Source organism: Chaetura pelagica, unplaced genomic scaffold (assembly GCF_000747805.2).
Source record: "Chaetura pelagica isolate M959 unplaced genomic scaffold, ChaPel_1.0 scaffold363, whole genome shotgun sequence".
Classification (NCBI taxonomy): Eukaryota; Metazoa; Chordata; class Aves; order Apodiformes; family Apodidae; genus Chaetura; species Chaetura pelagica.
The window spans coordinates 1,203,758-1,227,654 of NW_009952720.1; the positions used below are offsets into that span (position 1 = coordinate 1,203,758).

At 36.4% G+C, this 23,897-nt stretch overlaps 1 protein-coding gene across 2 annotated transcripts in view; it reads right to left on the minus strand.

Moving 5' to 3' along the window:
- The window catches only part of RALGPS2 (Ral GEF with PH domain and SH3 binding motif 2), a 79,100-nt gene that overhangs the window by 50,257 nt on the left and 4,946 nt on the right, over positions 1-23,897 (minus strand). For both annotated transcript variants that reach the window (XM_009994641.1, XM_009994640.1), the window contains exons 3-7: positions 17,400-17,450; positions 15,278-15,361; positions 10,993-11,082; positions 7,600-7,692; positions 5,178-5,304 (exon numbers count right to left, since the gene is read on the minus strand). In XM_009994641.1, coding sequence (XP_009992943.1) covers positions 5,178-5,304; positions 7,600-7,692; positions 10,993-11,082; positions 15,278-15,361; positions 17,400-17,450 — 445 coding nt within the window. The remainder of the gene's footprint in view (positions 1-5,177; positions 5,305-7,599; positions 7,693-10,992; positions 11,083-15,277; positions 15,362-17,399; positions 17,451-23,897) is intronic.

The window sequence follows — 23,897 nt, forward strand, 5'->3', positions numbered from 1 at the left end:
CCTGCTGACACAGTGAAACAAAGATCAGAAGCCAGGTCTGAGTGCATTTTCCCTGCCACTCCAAACTTGGCCTGCTCTTATGACATACTCATTTCCCTTCCCCATCACATATAAAACTTCTGATAGCCTGTATTTTTTTCTACCTTCTACATATCAGGCTTCCACTGGAATTAATATGTAATTTAAGAAACTAATTAGAAAACACTTTTTCAACCTTTAACAAAAGCCATGCTACATACTGCATCAGAACAAGATAATTCCAAAATCAGAAACAACTCAATATTCACTTTCAGTACCAGAATCTCCAAATCAAAGGTTTTCTTCTTAGTATATAAAATTGTTTGATAATTGTACTTAGCCACACAGCTTACCAAATCTAATTTGATACGATACAAAAACTAAATAAGCTGTTCAGAGCTGTAACCAATGTATTAGTTTGGCACCTCATAGGTTCCTGCAGGATTTTAAGGAACTGTGCCCCTATTTAACATAAGAAAACCCAATAGGTAAAAGAATAATCTAATACTATGGTTATGTTAAATTAGTTGATACCAATTGCTATGCAAAACCTCATTTGTAATTCAGGAGGAAAAACTAGCATTCTGCTTTCAAAACACAATCTCTGGAGTAGGTACAGCTTAATTGATAACACATGGCTGCAAGAGCTGTAGATAAACCTTTTGTCAGAGATAAATATCAACAAATTCCAACAATATTCAGTTGGGGTTGGTAGGGAAACCAGTCCCAAAATACTCTATTCTAAATTCCAAAAATTTTAACTGACACAAATGTTTAAGGTTACAATTCTGAAATTATGCTTCATATATAGAATATTTGTTTGTTACAAATATCATACAGACCTCATTGATTGTTCTGTAAAATGCTTTTGAATTGTAAATGCTTAGAATTCAGACTATGTATAAGTCTATTTTTTTGTTTTATTCCTATGGTAGTTGGATAGAAGAGTGGTTCAAGTAAATTTAGAAGCTGAAAATACCCTCCAAAATGTTACTTTAATGAACATTTCTAACAACTTTAGTTAATTCAACCAACAGATTTCCACTCCTTGGAAGAGATCTTATTTTACCCCAAGAATCTCTTGCCTGCTACAAAACCAGTGTTTATTTAGTGCAGTCAGTGAAAGGTGTACTTTGCAGAAAGCCCTAAGCAAAATTACCTTGCACTCACACTTTCAATTAAATATATTAGACATGTAGAAAGTGTGTCTTGCCCAATTTAAAGCTGCAAGATGACATGAACTGAATATTATTATAAAATATACCCAGGAAGCTCAGACTGTACAAACACTGTGCTCTGAAAGGAAAGAATAAGTTGCCAATTTGAGATTACAAAGAGGGAATGCACAGCATCTCTTTTTTCAGGTTGGTTCCTAAGAAATTAATATAATAATGGTTCACATAACAATTCACTACTTTCAAATGCTTGTACCTCTGTCAGTTCTTGGCTTTTGGATTTCATTTCCTAAGCATGGTAATTGTCTTTAAAAGTTCAGTGCTCTCAGGTTTTTTTTAGAAAAGTTTTTCAGAATAGGCTGCAGCATCCCTTAAGCTTCTTGCACTGAACACTCAAGAAGCAGTTTCTCTGTGAAGGATACAGCTTTCACCATTCCTGTACTATTAGTCCAAATTCAGCCAAGCAGACCTCAAACAAATCTAACATGTACTAAACATGAAACACTGTTTTCACTTGTATTTCCAAAGTCTACTGCAAACATGATCACTGAAGTAGCCAAATACTCAAACAAATACTTCAATAACCTGTTTTTAGCTTTCCTGTTTCTGGATATAATTCCTGAAAGTCAGCTGTAAGAAAATATTTCACAAGGTAGTACTGCTTAGTTAAATAAAAATATTTCTTCTCAACATATGGCTCAATTGTTTCATTCCGCAATCTCAAATTAATCAGAACTCTATGGTAAGACTCCCTTTGAAAATGGGTTTTTATTCTGAGGTGAAATACATCATCACATATACAGCTCCCATTTGTTTTGGGTACTTTAGTCTTCCACGTGCCGCAATAAGTGATGACATCCCACACCACATCATGAGGACCTAATGCTGAACATTTTTCTTGGGGTTGCACAGCTCTTAGCACTCACATTTAAGTTAGTGAGTCTACAATGACAATGTGCTGCTCCTATTTTTTTTCTAGAACTCTGCAATCACATCACACTTATTGCTGCAAGGAACTGAAAAAAACTATCATTTTTTTCCTGTAGTTAAACGTGGAAAGACATCTTTATTTTGTTCACAGTAAGCTGTGGAAATAACAAAACATTCTGTACTTCTGTGGCCCCATTCCCATTGCAATGACTGCACAAAAAAAGCATTTAACCTTTTTTCTTCTAATGCTAAGATGGTAATGTAAAAAACTTCACAGTCACATTTTATATTTGGTTGCATAAGGGTAAACCTATTAACCTCAAAGGGCAAAATATTCCATCTTTAATATTGCAGCTGAAAGTCCTTTCAGCTCCCTTTCCCTATTACTTTCCAAACAGGGTCCTTCACGACCAGGGCCAGCATTTCTCTGGAGGGGATCTGCCACAGTAAATGTTCCTGTGAGGCAGGTTTGATTCTCTGCAGTCTTCTAAAAAGCACTTTTGGGGCACAATACAACTGGAGGACCTCTGCACCAACAGCGAAGAGAGCCCCACCTCACACCTCCCTTTTTCCATGAGAGGAAACAGACTTTATGATTAATCCCCCATCTGGGTACATGCCACGATCACAATATCAAACAGCAGATTTTTAGGAAGACTTTTCTACACATTTTAAGCCAGGATCAGCACTGCTCCCATATACAATTTCATACCAGAAGTTAACAGCAGAAAAAGATCCTTTCAGGAATTAGAACCTCTAGCTGGTAAGCTTAAAACAGTAAATCAAACAAGTAACTTCAGTTTCTTATGGTTCATATGACCAGAAGAAATTTTACGTTGGTAAAAATGCCTTGGGAAGGAAATTTTATAAACAAGACTTCTGCAAATCTGCTCTGGTCTTACTGGAGATGAAAGTTTTGATCAACTAAGAAAAACTGGGCACAGCAGCCAACCTTCCAGAATAGATCCTGATTCATCACAACTGTAGTTTCAAGGCGATTTTGTTCTCTATGCCACTTATTTAAACCTTACAAAATCAATTTTAGAGGCAGTGCCCCAGTGGGCATTTGCTATTCCTTTGGAGAATTAAAAGAGGCTTGAGGACATTCTTCATGTCATTATTAAGAATTGATACCAGGTCACAACACATTCTTCAGCTACAGAGAGTCATAGCAAAGATAATTTCTTTCTTTCTAAGCAGAAAATAAGTATACATTTCAAGCAACAAACAATAAAGTCTAGCCCAAAGTTTTTTCTAATGCAAAAGAAACTGCTCATGTTTTGAGGAAAATACGTGTAATTGAACAAAACTTAAAACATTGTGTTCCAATATTTCACCTTTTTAAAAATTTACACTTGCACATAGCAAAGTAGTATTTTTTCAAATGTTAGACAAACACAACAAAGCACAAAGATTTCTCTATACAGCAGTAAGTGTCAGAAGACCATAATGGCAAGGGTCAGAGTATCCTGAGATTTTGTAAAGTCTGACAGCAGGCTGGCCTGGGACTTCTATAACCAGCAAGAAAACAACTTGAGCCTGGCTTCATGTATCATAAATCATGGCATATAGGTAAAAAACACCCAGAAAGCTAGAAACTGCATTTCAGAACCATACAGTGTGTGTACACAAGGTGGGAAAACTAGAAAATCATGTTTGATCACATTATGTTATACTTGGCTGCTTCTTTTCCCCTTTTAATCCAGTTTTAATAGCTGTGTCAGCAAACAGGATAACATGTGATAGGACACCAAACAGCAATTTCTAGACCTGCACGTCAGACAAAATATGCTTGTGCTTATTCTTCCATTCTAGGATATATCTGAATACTTGAAAATACAGGAAATTAAGAGCTGTTAAGATCATGTTGGAACTGATGGGTGTTTCTGGGAGGGACGTAACAGGGAAGTAAAAAATGAAAATGAAATAAGGAACTCTATAAGATTACTGGTCTTTAAAATTAGTATTAGCTCTCCACAGCAAAATCTTTTTTTTCTGTTTAGGTATAAAGCATGAAAAATTCAACCAATTTTTAAAAACCTGAATGCATGCATTTCAGAAGCATCATTCTAGTATCAATTATGGCATTGTCACTCCTATCAAGCTATGAAATAGCTGAAACAATATTGGTACAGAAACAAATCACAGCGTAATCATGACTGCCAAGTTATTAAGCTTGAAAAAGTTAATAACCCATTCGAGTAAAGGAAGTATCAAACTGCAGAAACAAAGAGATCACAGTTTAATAAGCCTTAGTGACGACAGGAGGTCATCTTGAATATAGAGCAATGTGTATCTAGAAAAAAGTCTACTTTTTTCCAGAAAAGGAAAAATATGAGTAACTATATACTGAATTTTATGACTACTGACATCTTACAATATCAAAGAAAAGCTACATTAAAAAAAGCACACTGATCACTTAAAAAACTGAACTAAGAAATTAAGTAACACTAGATTTGCTTGGCAACAAGACCAATATATATTAAACACATGTATATAGTTTTCAAAAACAGAGGAATGTAATTTACTCCTAAATATCCCATAAAGCGGAGTCAGTTGTAACAATCCAGTTTCTCTTATCACCTCAGCATAATTAAATGCAGCAATATCTCCAGATTTTAGCATGTTCCAAACCCCAAGATCTACACTTATTTATCTCAGAGGTTGGGGTTTTACAGCTTCTCATAAATTAAAAGCCATCATTACTATAACAGTCAAGTATTTAGCTCCAAGTGCTAGCAAGAATAACAATACAATTTAAGTAGTTCTCCAGAAGTCAGTGTATCGATATAACATATGGGAAAATAATTTCCTAGAAAACTGATACTGTATTTAAAACCTGAAGTGTTTGTGAGGTTTAACATGTATTGTCTTTCTGAAGCTAGTGAAGTTATTTCTTGCCACATACAAAGAAACCAGAATCAACTAGTGGTTATAGATTCTTTACTGAAGTATTGAAATAGTTTCATGAATGCATGGAAGATGGTGCTTAGCTTGTGTAATCTCTGGAGAAGTATGTCATCAGTGTTTCCCAAAAGAAATACTTCAACTCACCTAAATAGGGAATACAAGGAGTCATCTTCAAGCTGCTGATATAGTCCCTAAGTCTTTTGTAATTATCTTCTTTACTCATAACATACTCCAACTTTTCAAAGGTGGCTTTATCCTTCCGGCTCAGTAACTAGTAAAAAAAAAGAAAAAAGGCAAAAAACAGATGAGTTTAAGTTTGATCATTATGAGTTCTCTCTCTATTACTCTTGTAAGTATGGATTTCTACCTCCACCTCCCCACTGTTGTTGTTATTGGATTGTTTTTTAACTACAACTGCTTCAAAATTACAGCATTTACTCCTTAAGAATGAGTACTTGGAGAGTTTACAAAGGAAAGCAGCCATTTTGGCTGTTAAATTTAAACTATCCTTGTATGTCCTAGAGGATCCATCTCAAATAATACAAGTTCTCAGAAGACTAATCTACCTAGCATACATCACAATTTTACATGCTGTCCACATCTACAATATTTCAAGCCAATATATTATTCATTCTGATTATCTGTAAGTTAATATCCACTGAGAAATTTTAACCTAATCCAGCTTCACAAAAACCCTAATTCTGAAATCTATTTTTATTCTGTCCTGGTTTGAGCCAGGATGAGGCCAATTTTCTTTTACTGATTGTTTTTTTTCTTCAGTGAACTCTCTTTTAAGCAGCACACTTGCTGAAAGTAGCAGCAAGTTTTCCAGCTACTGGACTGATACCACTTGAATGTTTATGTTACTGCTGAGAGACCAGGGACACTTTGCTCTGCTTGTTGAATCTGCTGCTTAGGATACTTAAGGAGCAGAAGAGGTATCTGCAACCCACCTGTAGGGATGAATGGACTAGAGAGATGGCAAAATTGGCCAAGTATTCCATCTCGTACATGTCATCATCAGTATAAATTCAGGGATCATGGAAGTCAAGTCCCTTCTTCCCTTCACAGCTGGCATCCAGGGAGGACTCTGTCTATCCATCTCCTTTGATCCCTAGGCCCCTACGTTTCTGACCCTCACAACTCTCCCCTCAGCTCCTGTCTGCTCTGCCACTGTCTCTGGCAGCTCTGGGACACTCTGCAACTGCTCACAGCTCAGGAGATGCTGGGGGAGTTGCTGAGGGTGAGTGGCTGATAGGGTTATGCACATTCCTGCACATATTTGTATATATTTGTACATATTTTCTTTTAGCATTAGTAAGTCATTAAAGCTGCCTAGTTTAGTTTTCAATCTGGAAGCCTCTCTGCTTATTCTCTCTCTCATTTCCCTACCTGGGTGAGAGGGGGAAGGGACAGAGAGCATCGTTGTCATTCATTAATTGCTGATCCTGAGTTTTGATCCTGAGTCACAGCTGAGTCCTTATTTGCCCTCACACAAACACTTTTAATACTACCAGGTTCTCTGTATTTTTTTACATTAATGCAGGAACTGGAGACATTTAGAGATTCTTCAAGGAGCCTGAAATATCAGACCTGAACAAGATTTGGCAAATCAGCATATTTTGAGGAAAATCCAATTAATTTCATTCGAGTCTAAGTTTAGGCCATTGCTATATCTATTAGTCCTGTTTTACCTTCTAGTCTGTGAAACTACAAAGCCTTCCAGATGCTGAGATGTCTTCAGTGAGAGTTTTTAGCTCTTCTTAAATTATCTATTTGTATGGATCTCTCTCACACGAGTATTTCAGTCACTGGATTATTTCTATCTGTTCACCAATTAGACAGTTCATCTGTTTATACAGCTGGATAACTACACAATGAATCAAGCACAGTGTCTTCTCAGTTACCTCAGTTTTCTGAGGTATCAATGAGTAAAAGTAATTCCTAATGTTCTTCAGATTAAGCCACCCAAGAAAAAAATATTAATTCCAGTCAAAAAACAGATGTCAAACAAACAGGTTTCCAAAGAGCACCACTCTTTCACATCACTGTACAAAAGCAGACCTACTAATGCACCATGCAATGCAGTTTTTATAACTAGGAAAATAATTCTGAAAACTCTGAAGAAAACTGCTAGATTTAGTTATCAGTCGGAGAAACTACAAATCTCTTTATGGAAACTGAATCAAGAGTTTCTGGACATCTGCTCTCCACAGCAAAAAATAATTCCAACAGTATGAAACTCCTGAATGATTGAAGTATGACCCGCTTTGGCATCCATAATTTTCCAGCAACTAAATACAAAATAGATTTGGCCAAATTAGAAGCCTCTGCATTTAGCAGAATCTGCAGGGAACTATTTTTCAAAGGAAAATATTCCAATGCCAGAACAGAAAAAAATTCAACAGGAAACCATAGACTTAAGAGGCACTAGAAACATTTTGCACACGGCACAAGAAGATTAGAAGTATCTGAATAATTATTGTATCCTTGAAAACAAGCTCCAGAATGTTGTGTTTTCCTAAGGACAAATTAAAACCCCCACATTGTCCTGCTGCTCACTTACCGCCCACGTTTTAGTCAACCTGAAGATTGGAGCACTCTGTAAGCCTGACACCACTGCCATAAGAGCATGCAGATTGTTCAGCTCGTACAGTTTCTGAGGACAAAAAAATACATGCATTAACAATAAACAACATATCAAGTGCTGTTAATAATGGCTGTAGAATAAATAATCTCAAAATGAAGAAAGCTTGCATGTTCTAAACTGAATAGCCAGTCACAGTGAACTGCCATGCACCCACATCCCTCCTACAGCTGCTCCGAATTTCTCATTACTGCCTCTTTACAGGTTTGGATTAGACTGTAATAGCTGTTTCATAGCCCAGAGAGAGCCCTTCAAAAAAATATGGTATCCATATATGCATACATCTTGGGACATATATCAGAAGTGTCAGACATTCAAACCCAACGAATTCCTTTCATAGCATTCAAGAGCAATTTCAAACTTCACATGCCGAAAGGGATAACCCAGTTGTATATGATGTAATAATATAAGTATTTAATACTGTAAATGCATTTAGCACTGCAGGTTTATGTAGCTATAAAGGATGCATCAAAGCACCCAGAAAATATAGTTGCAGAATGAAATCAAGCAAGTAAATTTCAAAAAGCCATGTACCTGGAGTATGTCTCTCAATTAAAGGCAATTTTTGGGGTATGACAACTAAAATCAGTGGAAATAAACAATGAAATCAAAATTGAAAACTGTAAAAGAAATTTATTTTAAAATCTCTACAAAACACTGTGCATAAGTGCATCTTCTTAGGTATTTGGAATTTCTCTCTCCTCTTTTTTCTTCTGTCTCCAAAACTATCAATCTGCCTTAGCCAATTAACTATTGGTACTGCTGTCAAGAAAGCTTAAAAATGGTCTAGAAGAAAAATATTATCCATAAGCTCTGCCATATCAATTATTCTAATAATTACGAGCATCCAGAAATCTGAATTTCATTCAGGGATTTTTGGTGCAGAACAAACTGAGGTTTTACCTATAATAAAAAGACTCTGATAAAGAGAAATGGATGTTCAAACCCTGTTTAACCCATTTGGGAAATTCACCAAGGTAGGTTAGCATTCCAACCAGAAAAATGATACAATAATATAAGGAACTCTTGCTACTCAAGAAATGCTGGAAGATTTTTTAACTCCTTGAATCTCATCTTACCCAAGTTTTCTTAATTAGCCAGCCTTTCATGAGGTAACAGGACAAAAATGTAAGGCTAACAATTCTGAATAAATGCTAAATGTCAAAGGAGACCTTACATTTGGAAGGCTAAAAAATGACACCACAAGGATGTTTTTCCAGTTTTGGAGCACGTCAAATGATTCTCTCTCCACTTAACACACTACTAGAAAACTAACAGACTTTTATAGAATGATGTTCTCATAGGTATTACTCAAATGCCACATTGAATGCTGTCAGGTCACTCTAGTAGCAATTGCAGTTTGGGTGCCCAGAACCCTGTGGTTCCAGCATGTCTACTGATGAACAAGAGCCTTTCCACATCTACTGATAGTGTTTCCCTCTCTTAATCCTCTTTTTGAGAGATTCTTTAGTAACTGTGTAAAGGGCAATGAATATTTTCTGGCATGAGGTAGGACACTAGATATTTGTCATATACCATAGTCCTACTGTTCCTCCAAATAGTACTGCTGGTGTTCGTCCCTGTGCTTATACAATAATCCTTTTCTCACCCCCATACATCCCTAAAGGATAGGGCAGCTGATTAAAAATTAAAATAGGGCTTTCCTAGCTGCTGCCAGCACTGAAACAGAAGTCATAACCAATCAGGATAGTCTGGAAACGTTGGGGGAACACAACTATTAGGTCCAATTAGTTAATGCATAAAGCAATATAGCATGAAACAGTATTAAAGGATTGCTAGGTATAAAATAGATATAGTTGTCAGCACACAGCATTCACTATAGAGTGGATTTACACCTTTTCTGACGAAAAGTTGAAGTTTGACCTCTAGTATCAAGCAGCTTTGATGTAAACAGAAAATCCTTGAAATAGCTCTAACTGCAGGAACTTCATGTTATCAGCCATACATAAGCAAAACCGAGGTAATACAGTAAGTAAATTAACAGATATAAAAAACACCCCACAGAATAGCTTCTTGCTTTTTGTAATTGTGAATTTTACAACTCTGGGGTAAGCAAAGCTCTAATAACTGTTAGAGCAGGTAACTGTCTCAAACCCAGCAGCATGTCAGCAGACACTGCTGTCTGCAGTCCACTGATGATACCAGGCACCTTCAGGGTGCTATGCTCAAAGCAGAGCCTACAACACTCACAGTCAGCAAGTCTCACCTAAGTACTAACCAAATCTGACCCCACCTGGCTTCCAAGATCCATTATGCACTATGATCACACCAGAAGAAACTCCCCCTTCTCTGGAGTGACATGGATCATAAGGTAAATTTTGTATGCTTGTATTTCTAACAAAACCCCAATAATTTATTTTGAGAAGTATATGAAATTCAGATACATTAACTCACCAGATATCAAAGGACATTTAAGAGAGAACCTTAATAGTTCAGTTTATGACCACAGCATGTCTATTGAGCAAAGCCTATGGAATCTTGCAAGGTTTACTTGCTTTGCCCAAAAATGACAGCCAAATCCCATAGAAGTAAAACATTAATTAAAAACGTCCACATCAAGAATGCATTTACAAAATGAATATCAGGTGATTAATTAAAACTTCAAATTTTTTTGCAGGTAGCCTGAGGTGGCCATAGAAATAAGCTGTATTAATAGTCAGTCACCATCTGACAACAAAAACTTGAAAAACAGCCCTTGCTTCATGCTACAACGAAGAAGCTTCATTCTGTTTGAAAGGTCGCAATTCTAGTTCATCTACATGTAAGTCAAGATTTTCTGACACTTTTCTTATTCCAGTCCTAGAGGCTTTCATGAAGATAACATATATTGAGAGCTCCAAAATGTTTTGTGAGTTCAGGTATATTTTTGAAAGAGTATTCACTGAATTATACTCATGCCACAATTAGAATAACAGATAACAGAAGCAGTTCCAAAAGTAAAAAAGCTATTTCTGTTCTGACTGATGGTGTTTGAAGTGATTCTACGTACAGAGTTTTGGTTTAACCAACAGCAGGTAGGTTATATTGTCTAATAAAGAGTATTTGAAATAAGGCAGCTTTGCATTTTCTCTTGTTAAGCTATTTTTCTGTAAAGAAAGGCTGCCATTTCAGGACTTTGGTCAGTCACTATTTCTGACTACTTTGTTCCAAGCAGAAGCCAAACAGCTATTTATGTGGACAGATAAAACCACACTTGAATCAGGTATGAGATAAATATTTACCCATGTGTATTCCTGAACTGACCAACTTGAGCAACAAGAACTTTCATCATAGTGATACCCAAATTCTTACCTTTGCAGTTTTAATATAGTGGCTCAAAACCTCAGCTCTTATTTTTAAAGTCTGTGCATGTAGAATCTCTCTAACAACCCAGAAGCTTACCTAAAAAGAAGAAAAATTGCCTTTTTAAAATACACATCTTCAACATTACACTTTTAATATTTTTATTTCATGATTAATACATTAGAAGTCTCACAATGTTCAGCCTCCATCTGTATAACCCAGGTACTAATAAAAAAAACCTACTTCAAAGTGTTTTGCTCCACTGTTCTGCTCATTCTTACCCATTCTTCTACCACTACATGGTCAAGCAGTTACTTAAACCAAATTAATAAATCCAACTTATATTTAGAATTTAATCTTATCTTGTTACTCTTTACCTTCCACATTTTTATAACTGGTAGCCATGCACACCAGTATGTTGTTGGAGAGCACGTTTCCTGGTGCCTGCTTTTCTCACTAAATGTGTGGGTGGCTAGAATTTGCCTTTGTAAAATCTGCCACATCAGTTAGTTACACACAAAGACTTGGGGATCTGTTTTTCTAATGAGGAAAACCCTTCTGCCACCAACACATCTGAAGAAACCCAGCAGAATCAGAGTTCTCTTCCGAGAGATTTGAGGATGAGATCTCTCAGACATAAAGCAAAAGGCAAAACTCTCAAACTTCAAACAAAGTTCACCCAAGAAATTAAAATAATGACAAAATGTTATTAAGGGAGTCTACAAAAAAAAGGAATGCAAGACCTAAAATTTAGTTCTATTCTTTGGTTCTACTTTTCTACAGCTTCAAAGCTGCACTATCCATTCTCAGTTGAGCTGAACAGCTTCAATTACAGTTCACTAATGTCTCAACACCTCAAAATAAAAAATAATCAGATCAATATCACCTGAACAAAACTGAAACATCAGGTAGGAAGCCTCTGCTATAAGCTAGAGTTTATGGTTTGCATTCTTATTGCTGGCTACACTAATTACCTGCTAATTTACAGCACAGTGCCATCCTCATTTATGTTTTACAGGACTAACTTCAGCATTGTATTAAAATCCCTGTTATATTCAGTATGGTATAAAGGATGGTTGCTGCATTTCATAGTCACATGAATGCCTCAAAAACTATACTCTGAAAATGTCTTTTTACCATGTCTACATTCTTATCTTTTCTCTCCTCTGCTCCCCCCATGCCCTCTGCCCTCATGTACTTCAGCACAAAAAATTCTAGAAAATAAACACTTTCATACATGTAACAAAACAGCAGCAAAGAATTAGCAAATGGTAACACATACTGTAGCATTACTAATGTATTCAGAAGTTTGGAAAAATATGAACAACTAGCAACATACAGTGTGACAGCTATTTGCAAACCCACTGAAAACAGTGTATGAAGAAATTCGTGCTGTCATACTTCAATATTTTTCAACCTGTCATGCTGCTTTAATTTTTAAGAGTGATTCTAAACTACTTCTTGTCAACTAACACTGCATATATATTCAGGTTCCTCCCCAAAATTTCCATTAAAAAAACCAAAATATCCTGTTTATCCTGGTTCACTTTGTACAGTATGACAGCTCTTTATACAAAGTAGCACAAGAAGATCTGCACCGCCAAAACTATTGCATTTTCAGTGAAGCTACAGTGATCTGATGAGAACTGGGATGTCAAAATGCAACAGCCCTTTGGAACTGGAAAATGGAAGAATTACAAAAACCCCAGAAATATCTTGCATAACAACTGCTTTCCTTTGGCCTGTTTGTCTAAGGCTGCATTAGCCAGGAAAGAATTAGCCATGGAGCTCAATTTTCTTTTTCCTTTTCTTTTTCTTTTTTTTTTTAATAGCAAAGTATCTCCAGATAAAATGTGTTACTCTGACAAATATAAAAAATGGTTCTGTGCAAACAGTATGCCTGTAAAATACTTAAGTACCAAAAACAAATACCAAAATATTTGACAGTACTTCAAAATATTGTCAAAAAAGTTAAACTTCAGTTTGATGTAGTTACAAAGCTTGAGAAAAATAGCTTTTCCCTTGACAGATGAAGAGGCTTCCAAGTGGATGCTTTCCCTTTGAAGATCAAGGGAATGTACATATTTAACAGATTTTTTCCTATCAGAAAGAATCAGGTAGAAAAAACACATGTATTGCTATGCCTTGAAATCAGAATCTCTTCGGTCTCAACAGTGTTGATGTAATAGGAGACTGCTTGTGGTGTGCCAGAATATGAAACACTTGCTCAAAATGGAGAGCAACACTCAATCATTTTCGTAAGAATGAAAAAACAAACCATCTACTATGTTGGCCTCAACTGCTATGAAAGTTCATTAGTAGCAACTGTGCCATGCAAGTTCTCTTGTTTACTCAAGGAAGTTTGGTTTCCATCCTAGCCAGACCTAGTCTCAACACTTGCTAGCTCTTGCAGGAAAAAAGAAGACCAAAACAAAACACCAAATTTTCTTCGAAGCTCAGAGCCATCCAGTCCCTTCAGTAACAGAGTAAGCAGGAGAGAAAGAACTAAACACATTTAGTCATGTCTACTCCAATCACCTCCACTGCTCTTTGATAAGTTTTTACCAGCATTCCATTTGTTCTTGGCTGCTCTTGTCTATTCACTGGTGGTATCTTGAGACAGAACCATAAACTGATGTAATTCAAATACTGAAAAAACCCAATTTGAATAAACCTTTGTGTTTCAATGGGCCACTTCATTATTTCATCCAGGTTCACTCTTCACATAAATCACATATATTTGTTCCATACATATTTTGTGGTTATTTTGCTTCAAACCCTCTCTCACTGCATATATATGTTATTATTTCTCACATTGTCCCACCAATATCTATCAGTTAGATGAGCATCAGCCTTTGGGCATTAATACCTCTGATACCAGTTCAAGAAAGCACTTAACCCCTGACATATATTTGTGCTCTACATATATATTCTTTCCTACTACACTCAACCTAGAAAAACATGCTGAACTTCAGAGTGTATCTTTAATTCACAGCTTAAGTTTTAAAATCATCCCATGTTTGCTTTAAAAGCACTAGGATAACAAAATCAGTATTTCAGTTAATAGTCATTGGTTTTCAAAATGCATTGTGCTTTCTGTGGTAATCAGTAGGTAAATTCAAGACCTTTTACATAGAGCTTCTGGATCTTTCTTCTAAATATCTGCTGAGAACATAGTTCTATGCCACCCAAAAAGCATTTAATGGAAAACAGACAGTACTGACCTTGCATCATTACAGATGAGGTGGAATCCCTGTCTTGTTTTGAGAGGAAGCACACTAACCTGCTAACCACCCCATTGTTTTAAGTTTCTGACAACCTTCGTAAAATTTCAAGATCACACTTCACAGGAACTCAGCAACACTACAATATTCAAGGCAAACTATTCTACATTCAATTAAAAAAAAACCCACAAACAAACAAAAAACCAACCAAAAAAACCCAAAGCCAAACCGTTTCATAGAACTAGTAAAACACAGACTTTGTCTTCAAGTGGGATCTTTTGCTTTAAAATTGCTCCAATATACAACATACTGAGTCTAGCTGAAAAGTTTCTCCAATATTTTAAGCTCTGTGGCAGTCCTGTTCCATTCCCATTACAAATAATCTTATAACCAGGAGAACAGTTTCCTTTATGTAAACTATGAAACATTATCATATCAATTCCTAAAAGCAACGTTTAAAACCCACACCTCTCATTTGTTCGAAAATTATAATAAACACTAATTTTCAAAAGATAGAGAACAACTGTTTACTAAGTAGAGAAACCTGACAATTTTGCACTAGCAGATTTACCAGTAACAACAGTAGTTTGCAAGTATATAACTAATTTTCTGAAGAAAGCTGAAAAAGGCAGATGAGAGTTTTGAAAAAATGATGTAGAAATTACATATTTAAAAACAATGCTTAATAGTAGATGTGTAGATCTGTGCAGTACCACACAGCAAGGTATTCTTCAAGAATAGAAGAGTCCTGGAATTATTCAACTGGTTCCTCTTCCCTGAACTCAATCTGTTTCTACAGGCAGCACGTATAATTATCGCATAACTAATGCTGGAAAAACACTACTTCATTCTCAGTGGACAGCAATCAAGTGCAGATAATAATTATTCTTTCCAAAACACTATAAGAAGATCAATTTGCTGTGAAGCAACTGTTATTGATATTCTCTTTACTCAGAAAGTGAGAGCTGTTTATTAGCTGTGATCAGTAACAAGAGTTAATGTGCCAGACCATTTGATTGCCCAGACTTTTTAAATGTGTACATGCAACAACAACAGAAAAAACAACTCACGTGATTGAATCTTCTGGTGAAATCAACAGCATTTGGTGCAGAACTGTATTTCTCTTTTTTATTCCAGCCACAGCTTGCCAGCTCCTGGGAGAACAGGGATAACTCATGCAGTCTCACAAAAAGGTAAAGACTTAATTGTACCTTATTGACCATATCACATACTGTTTAAAATTGAAATTCTAGTTAAGAATACAAAATAACCCATCAAGGCTAACTGAAATTTTAAGTTTTACAAGTTAAAAAAAAGGGAAAAATATTCATCAACATCACTGCAGGTTTTTAGTATTTTAGTATTTTTGCCCACCATTAAAGCTAAAGAGATGAAATGCTGTTTAAAGGCAATGATCTGTCATCTTGCACTCAAAGGGTTATTTACAAGGTTACAACATTTTGCTCCAGCCCAATGACTCCCTAACAGTGGTATATGTGATACTGGTCACTGGTCTACATGTGATACTGGTCACTGGTCTACACGAACCTTTCTAAGGCACAGCAGCTTCCAGGTCCACCTGCCTCAACCACTCTTCTACTAGCTCTCCTTTCTCTTCCTCATTCAAAACCCCTTTAACTGTTAGATCACAAGCTGAAATAGTCATCTGCAGAGTGTACAACAGGACAGAGGGCTGAGGCATATAATGGGATGGGCGAGTTACAGGCAGATTGGGACTCCTAGATTTGAGGGGGAAAAAAGATTATGAACTCTGACTACAAGAGGCAGAGTTTGCTGTGAAATGGAAACAGAGTAGAAAAACTACATCATAACAAATGTAGGGTTAAGATAATTTGGAAATACATGGGTGCAGTAGAGAAGAGATAGGTATGGGACTGAGGTGGTTCCGGAGTATATGGGATCCCAAATAAAATGACAAAGGCTCAGACTCTTCTATACATGCTTGAAGCTCAGCACAGAAGCACAAGTAACAGGCAAAGCAGACTCAACTAGTTAAATGGGTGTATTGATTTTTTGATAGCCAATCCTTTGAAGCTCAGTGTAACTAGAGATGAGGCAATGCATAAAGCACCCAGAACTTATTCAGCTTCAGCACACAGGCGCAGGGGGAGCCCTACACAGCAGTAATGCTTAACATTAGAAAAACAAGTTCACAAACACAAGTGAGTAAAATATTTAAAAGAATCAGATAAAAGGGTAAAATACTTTAAAGTTTTGGAAAAGAGCTTAAAAAAAGTATATCCTATTAGAAAAAGATGAGGATAAATGTATTGTGACAATCAAAAAGACTAAGGATACCTGGGAAAAAAATAATTATGACATTTTCAAGTACAGATCAAAAGAATGCCTTCAAAAAATTTGTGGGTTGTGATTATCGATTTCATCATTTGTGTACCAAGAGATGCAGCAGGCTTCTCCACTTGAAGCAAAATATGACACAGGAGAGACATGACAAAAGCTTGCTAGCAACAAAATAGTTTATGACAGTCTGAAGTTGACTGATGGGCTGAAAAAGACTTCCACTCTACTGATATAGAGTGGACAACAAACTGAAAAATAAACCTTGAATAGCAAAAAACAGTGCCCACAAGAAAATGCTAATCATATAGAAATAAGGATAAACAAATTCATTGTGAAAATTCTGGAAACATCAGTTCAAGTCAGGCTGCAATCAGAAAGGAACATGGCATTATATAAAAACAAAACAGAACACAAAGCAATAATATATTATACTAACACATCCACAGATCACACTCATCTTGACTACAAGATGCCATTACAGCCATTTTTATTTTTCCAAGAAAAGATATAAATCACTTAGTTAGGGAAACACAGGACAGGATGACTCATGACATGAGGTCACCAGGAGCTGAAACCCAAAGCATTATGACCAAAATAGTCAAATCAAGATGTGTACAATTCAGAAACATTAAAACCCAGATACTTTGTCTCTAGCACTAGCTGAACATATTTAAATACCAATACTTCATTTCTCAAACAAAACTATCAGCTCCAGACACTTGTGTGTCATAAAACATCTGCTTCAGAGCTACATACAGTGAGACAAAAATTAAGATTTATTGAGATACTTACACTCCACAATTACAGAATTTATATACTGGCATAACTTTTCACATTTTAATTAAAAAACAAAACCTATTAACTACTTACCTCTGGCTGAATTGCTTTAAATACAGGGATATCCATTAGTGTTATCTGACCCTGAAATAAACACACACCAGAAGTTAAGCTCAAAATTATCCTTGCATTCCATTGCTCTGCTTTATGAGAACTGTACTTGTTCTGTTTCCTTTTATTATTTAACTTCCATCTTGTAGGTAATTTCAGAGTTTTGGCTCCTACCACAGAGCCATCCTACAAAACCAGCCAGAGTGCTCCAAACTTTAAATAAAATTTTAAAAGTTACATTAAATTATTCTCAGGAGCATAATCCTGCACTTAAGTATGCAAGTCAGAGGTTGAGCTCAGAAACACTGTGTAAGAAGATATTCAAGTATATAAGGAAATAATTTTAGTTGCTCAAGAACAATTTATCTTCAAACTTTGAATCTTAGTCTAGGTGTTACACAATTCTGTTGAAAAATCCTTAAAATTCTTCAATAAACACCTGAACCATATTTGAATAACTAAGCTAAGCAATTACTCAGTTGCACAGCAAGAGTTAAAAATCAAGTACAGCCATCTCACTTCCACCATGTAAGAACCAAATCAGTACATTTTCATTCCAGGACGTGTGTTTAGCTTTGAAAAGGGAAAATAGGAACTCACAACTCAAAGATCAGGTTTTGCATTTTGAAACATATTCACAAAGCCTTATTTTCAGCGTACAAGTTGGGATTGCTGGCTGCCTATGCATCTGGAAGAAAGACCATTTCTTTCACAGAGTCTGTAGGTAGCCTAGAAATACCAGTGCCATCTGACACAGGTATCACAAATTCCTTTTTAACAATGAATCCAGGGACCATCTTCAGTTTCCTCAGATGTGAGCTGCAGAGCTTTATTCCCATTTCCTTAGAAAGAGTGGTTCCCCATCTATACACTCTTCAGTACACACTGACAGCTTTCTGACTCTCACAAATTGCAATTTTTCATTGAATGCCATTTTTGGATAGCAGAACAGCTTCTCAGATAAAGTCAACCTTTCAGAAAAAAATTTAACTAGGAAGCTCCAGCTGAAAAAAAGCAGGTGCAAAGAGATGCACCCGCTCTAATGAGAATACCTACTCTAATGAGGCAAGAAGTGATGTGTTTTACCACAGGTTACCAACTCTGTAATTTGTAGCAGATCTCCTTGACCTCTCAATCTATTTTTCGGTAGGAATTCTAACAATCAAATGTGACCATAAAAGATACTCTTTGCCTGCAACACAACTTCTCTACTCCCCTGCAGGCACAGCAACTACACTAACATATGTATAATAAACTTTTGGCAAAAACAAAAGATGCCTTTCAAACTGGAAATGCAATCTTGCTAACTGAAACCATTCTTGTCTTTTATTATAAGGCCTATAAAAAAAAATAAATCACAGAATCACAGAATACTAGGAGTTGGAAGGGACCTCCAAAGATTGAGTCCCTGCCAGAGCATGAGTTGTTCTTGGGAGAATACAAATGGTTTATTTTCCTAAAATTAAAGACTCTTCAAGCATTTATTTTTGTTGTTGCTGTTTATTTGTTTGTCTTAGATCAAGGTCAGAAATGCAGAAATCTTCACAGGAAGCCTTTTCCTAAGAGGGGTAGTTTTATCTTGCCACAGGAAGTACTTACAGTCACAGAACAAGTCATTTCTGGGCAAGGGAGGAAAACAAATTTGTGAGAGTGTACCCAGACAACAAAACCAGTATAGTGGTTAACAAAACTTTGCTTTTGGAACACTTTGAACATGTGCACAAACAATGCTAGCAATTTTTCACACTACTTCCCATATTTTCCTAACCTGAGCAGGTTATCTGGGAAAGAACTAGGAACCTTGGACAGTGGCAGAAGTACTACCTTGCCAATATGCTTCACAGTGCTCTGCTCTAGGTGAAGGGTACAGCTGGATCTTTGCATTGCACAAAGGGCTTTAGAAACTTCTAAACATGTCATAGATGCCATTTGGGGTTCTTACACTGCACCTGGGTAAGCATCTTGTGAGCATCTTGTATGTCTTAATATCTATGTATAAGGTACTTTTGAGGAAACAAACAAGTAGTGTCTTTACTGAAGAATGGAAAATACATTCAACAAGTAGGGGGAACATGATTTTTCTCCAAAAGCCTGATAGTTGTTCACACAGCAGAGAATGCTTAAAAATAAATGTTGTCTTTCTTCCCAGTCCTCCAGAATTTGTTCTTTTCATCAACCTGAACTGCCTCTGCTAAATTAGACTATTACTTGTTTCAGTGGTGACTCCTAAATAAGTTATTAGCAAGTTATTAGTTTAACACTCAATATTTATGAAACAAAGATTGTTACTATAACTCAAAATCTCAAAATAAATCCCTATCTTTTAAGTGGAGATATTAAATGGGTATATTAATACTGAAAAAACACATATGCCAAAGCTCAAGATGAATGTGTATTACTGAAAACATTTGAAACTGCTGTTAGGTACATGACAATATTAAAAAGCAAGTCTGAGAACTAAAAAAGAACTCAGTCCATTTTAACAGAGAAACTATTCTTCTAATATCACACTGATACTAGGCTTTTTTTGCATGTGTTGTATCAGTCTTCAGTAACACTATCACATTACTGCTTGTTCAAGAAACATGGTTCCTCTCTTAGAGAGCTGGCAACTTCCATTAGGGTTCCAGCCGCTTAAAAAAATGGTTCACAATTCAGAAGAGGCAAGCAACTGATAGCTAAATACCTAAGCTGATGAATAACAAGCAACTTCAGTTTGTAGATGTGACAGTTCACCTCACATAAGAGTTTAAATGTACTTTTGACAATTTTTTTTTTAAACTTTAACTTATTCATATTTATAAGTCTAACACTTAATTGAATTTTTGCCATTTGAAGGGTGCTTGTTCACTGCTAAATAAAAAATAAAGCCAACTGAAAGGCTGGCATTCTAATTAATAGAACTTTAAATTACAAAACATGGAAAATAATTTATTATATTTATGTTAGATGCCATTGCTCAACTTCTACTATGACCAAATCATGGACAATTTAAACACCAAACAAACCACTAACTTCATTTCTAAAGTGAAGTGGCACAATGCACTAACTTTTCCCATTACAGCTCCTTAACCCAGCCAATACAAATTCCTGAATAGCTCCCTCTCCTAAATGTGGTTTTATGTTTTAATATTCAAACTAGAAATTTTAAGTGTTCACATCAATTTGTTACATGAAGCAAGCCAACCTTAACCTCTCCAGTTTTTGAGTTGTCAGCTACATACTTTTAAAACAATCCAGCAAAAAATCTCAAGTGCAGTATAAAGCCTTGAACTTATTCTTACTCATCATTTAAATAAGCATCCTGATTACAGAGAATATAGGACAGGGAAACATGGTATTTTCTACTTTTCCAGAGAAGTCTACTGAGCTCATATATATAGATTAAAAATCTTCATTGTTGCTCAGCCAGTGAAAGAACTGAATGGAAGTTTTGTGTTTGTTTACACTGGATCCTAGAGAATAATTCTAGAATATTATTAGAGGAGGTATGTTTTTAATGTACAGCTCATGTATTTCCCAATCCTCAATCACTTGAGGAACCCTAGAATAAAAAATTGTATTTTTAAAAAAGTGAATTATCATCTTGTGATTAAGACATGGGAACAGTAGCTGGAAAAGAAACATTTTGCTTCCCTGACCAGCCATTGGAGCTTTTGCATGGAGGTGAAAGAACTTACTCCAGCAACATACTTCAGCTCTCCTGTGTGCTGAGATCTTGGAGTTGTTACCAAGTACTTCAAAATACTAAGCTTACTAACACACAGCTTCATAGGTACACAAATTTGCCTCTCTCTCAGGAAATGCCAGGCTAGAAATTTTACCAACAGAATATTAAGAACCACCTCTCATTGTGCTTTGCTAAGGAATATAGAGAAGCTCAGTGAAGTAAAACTTTAAAGTATTCCCCAATTTCTTCTCTGTTTTCTGAGAACAGATATGCACTATCCTCTCCTTTCGTAATACCCTGTAACTTAAGAACTTCTAGTTGCAGTTAACACCACAGCATCGAGCTCCTTTTGATGCCCCTCTGCGAAAGTTCCCATTTTATCTGGACTATAATCTCACCTTTCTAGTCCCCAGACCTTCTTCTCAAGCATGAACTCGTTCTGTCAGGCTACTTTCTGTACTACAACTTTTTTCCTGGCATGCATCTACCATGAGGACAGTGCACTACCCATGGAGCTCCTGTACAGAGACTCTCATTGTGAAAAGAAAAACTAAGTTTCTGTCTGAGATGAAAAAAACATTATATGAATATATTTTGGTTATTGAAGAATGCTGCCATAATCTGATTTTCCTTGAAGCCATGTTGGTTCAAGCAGCACTTCATAAATTGTTTCTTAATCTGAACTTTTAGACGGAATTATATTTAAGCCTTCCAACTTGGCTTAGCACTGTCTCTCTGGGCTGCCAGAATACCTTTCCTCACTGAAAAAATAGCTAAGCCTCTATTAAGCACTGCATCAGTAGGAGAATAATTCTGCTGTCCAAAATGAGCGCAGGGGGACTAAAGTTCCTGTGTCGAAACTCTACTTGTTTTCTCACAAAGTCCACTCCAAAACTTTTATCATGAACAGCTCCTGCACATGCTGCTTCTTGCTCTCATTCGGAACATACTTATTCTTTAATATTCTCCTGTGAAATAAAGCTAGCAGGAACACATACAAGCAACAAGTCCTTTTTCATCAAAAGCTCCTAGGGCCCAGTATTTCACTATATTCCAACTGCTCTCTGATTCAGCAGGCAGACTTACCTCAGACTCCCTAATCCACTGACAACCAGCCTCAGGAGAGGCCAAAACCAACATTACTGCCAGGAACCACATCGCACAACTCACCCCAGTAGCTGTGCAGGAACTTGCAGAGGGGACTGTGAATCTGCCAGAGTTCCAACACCAGGGAGAAAGTTCTCCTGGGGTGAACCTTGGGCCAGTTTAAGTTAACATTATTCTGTTCAAAGGGGCAAACAATGAGTTTGTTGAATCCCACACAGCTCAAAACCTATTTCTGAAGTCTTATTACACACACGATGTGGTTCCAGAACTCCTGGGGCCTGCTTCATTTACAAAACACGCTCTTGTGCTCTCTGTTCAGACACAGATAACTTGAGGTTTAGCTGTCAGAGGAACATCTCTGAGAAGAATTCCTTGTTTTGTCTACACATTTAAAAAATAAGCTTCGTGTATTGTTTCCAAAATAAGCAATACTCCTTTTTCCAACATCCACTTGACAAAACTTAACAGGAATCAAAAAGAAAGAAACACACAAATCTTAAGTGTGAGCTTACTTTGTAGTGCTTTCAGAGACTAGGGCAAAGAAGAACGAATCTTTTTTAGATAACTAGTTAGGAAAAAAAGCAAGCAATGGATTTATACAGCTGCGCTTCTCAATTCTACCTCAAATATTTACACCACCATGGCTAAATTGAAGTATAAAACGGAGTCAAAAAGTAATAAACAGTCAAATAATTAAACAGTAGCAGTCTAAGAAATAAGAATTTACTGGAAAGCAAAAAATAAATATTTCTTCAACCTGAGGTTTGCCAGTATCCTAATTTGGAGCTCATGTCCCCAAAGCATTTTCCTTTAATTTCAGTCTCACCAGCAACCCTTGTTACTGGCATTGCAGGATTAACATATCCCTCTCCCAGAAATTGTGCCCTGTACACTCAAAACCACACTTCTCCCTTAAAAAAAATGGACAGCATTCAGCGCAACTGTGTATACCCTGTCCATGCAGTGAACGTCTCCATCAGCAAAGCCAGACACCAGTGGGCAATCCTGGCACCAACTTGTTTTGTGGCTTTTAGCTGTTTAACAAAGAAGTGAGTGGTGATCAGCCTAGACGCAGATATTTAAAACAGTCTCCTTATTAGTTACAGCTAGAAAGCTGTCCCTAGAATCTTTAGCAGAAAATAAGTGTCCTACTTCACACACATTGAATGGATTCTTTTTCCCCAAAAATAAGAAACATGCAGGCATTCAATACATCCTCTGGAAACTGTTTTTGTAAGTTGCAAGGTGATAAAGCAACCTATAAATTTGAAATAGCAGCAGCTGTGCTTGAAGATCTCACCTGTTTCAGCTGTAGCTTGGCCCTTTCTAAAGCAGCCTTCAATTTTACAAATAACTTAAAACACTCTGTTGGTAACAACAGTATAATTTGACTATGACAACAATATACTTTTGAAACTAGACCCGTTGTAGGGCTGGCATACTTTTGCTAGAAAGTTAGTACCAGACTGAACAAAGGACCGTTACATGAAACATCACACTGACTGGGCATTCAGGATAGCATTACATGACTGCCAAAGAGAAGAATATGGAAATAAAATCACCAAAACTATTTAGTTAGGCTACTCTTTGGCTTCATAAGCAGCTTTTTGAAAATACAGGATTACAAGCAACAGCTTATGTAGTCCAACTTGTTTCTTACCCACTAACTGACTAAACAGATCGAGTTTTGAAATAACAATGAT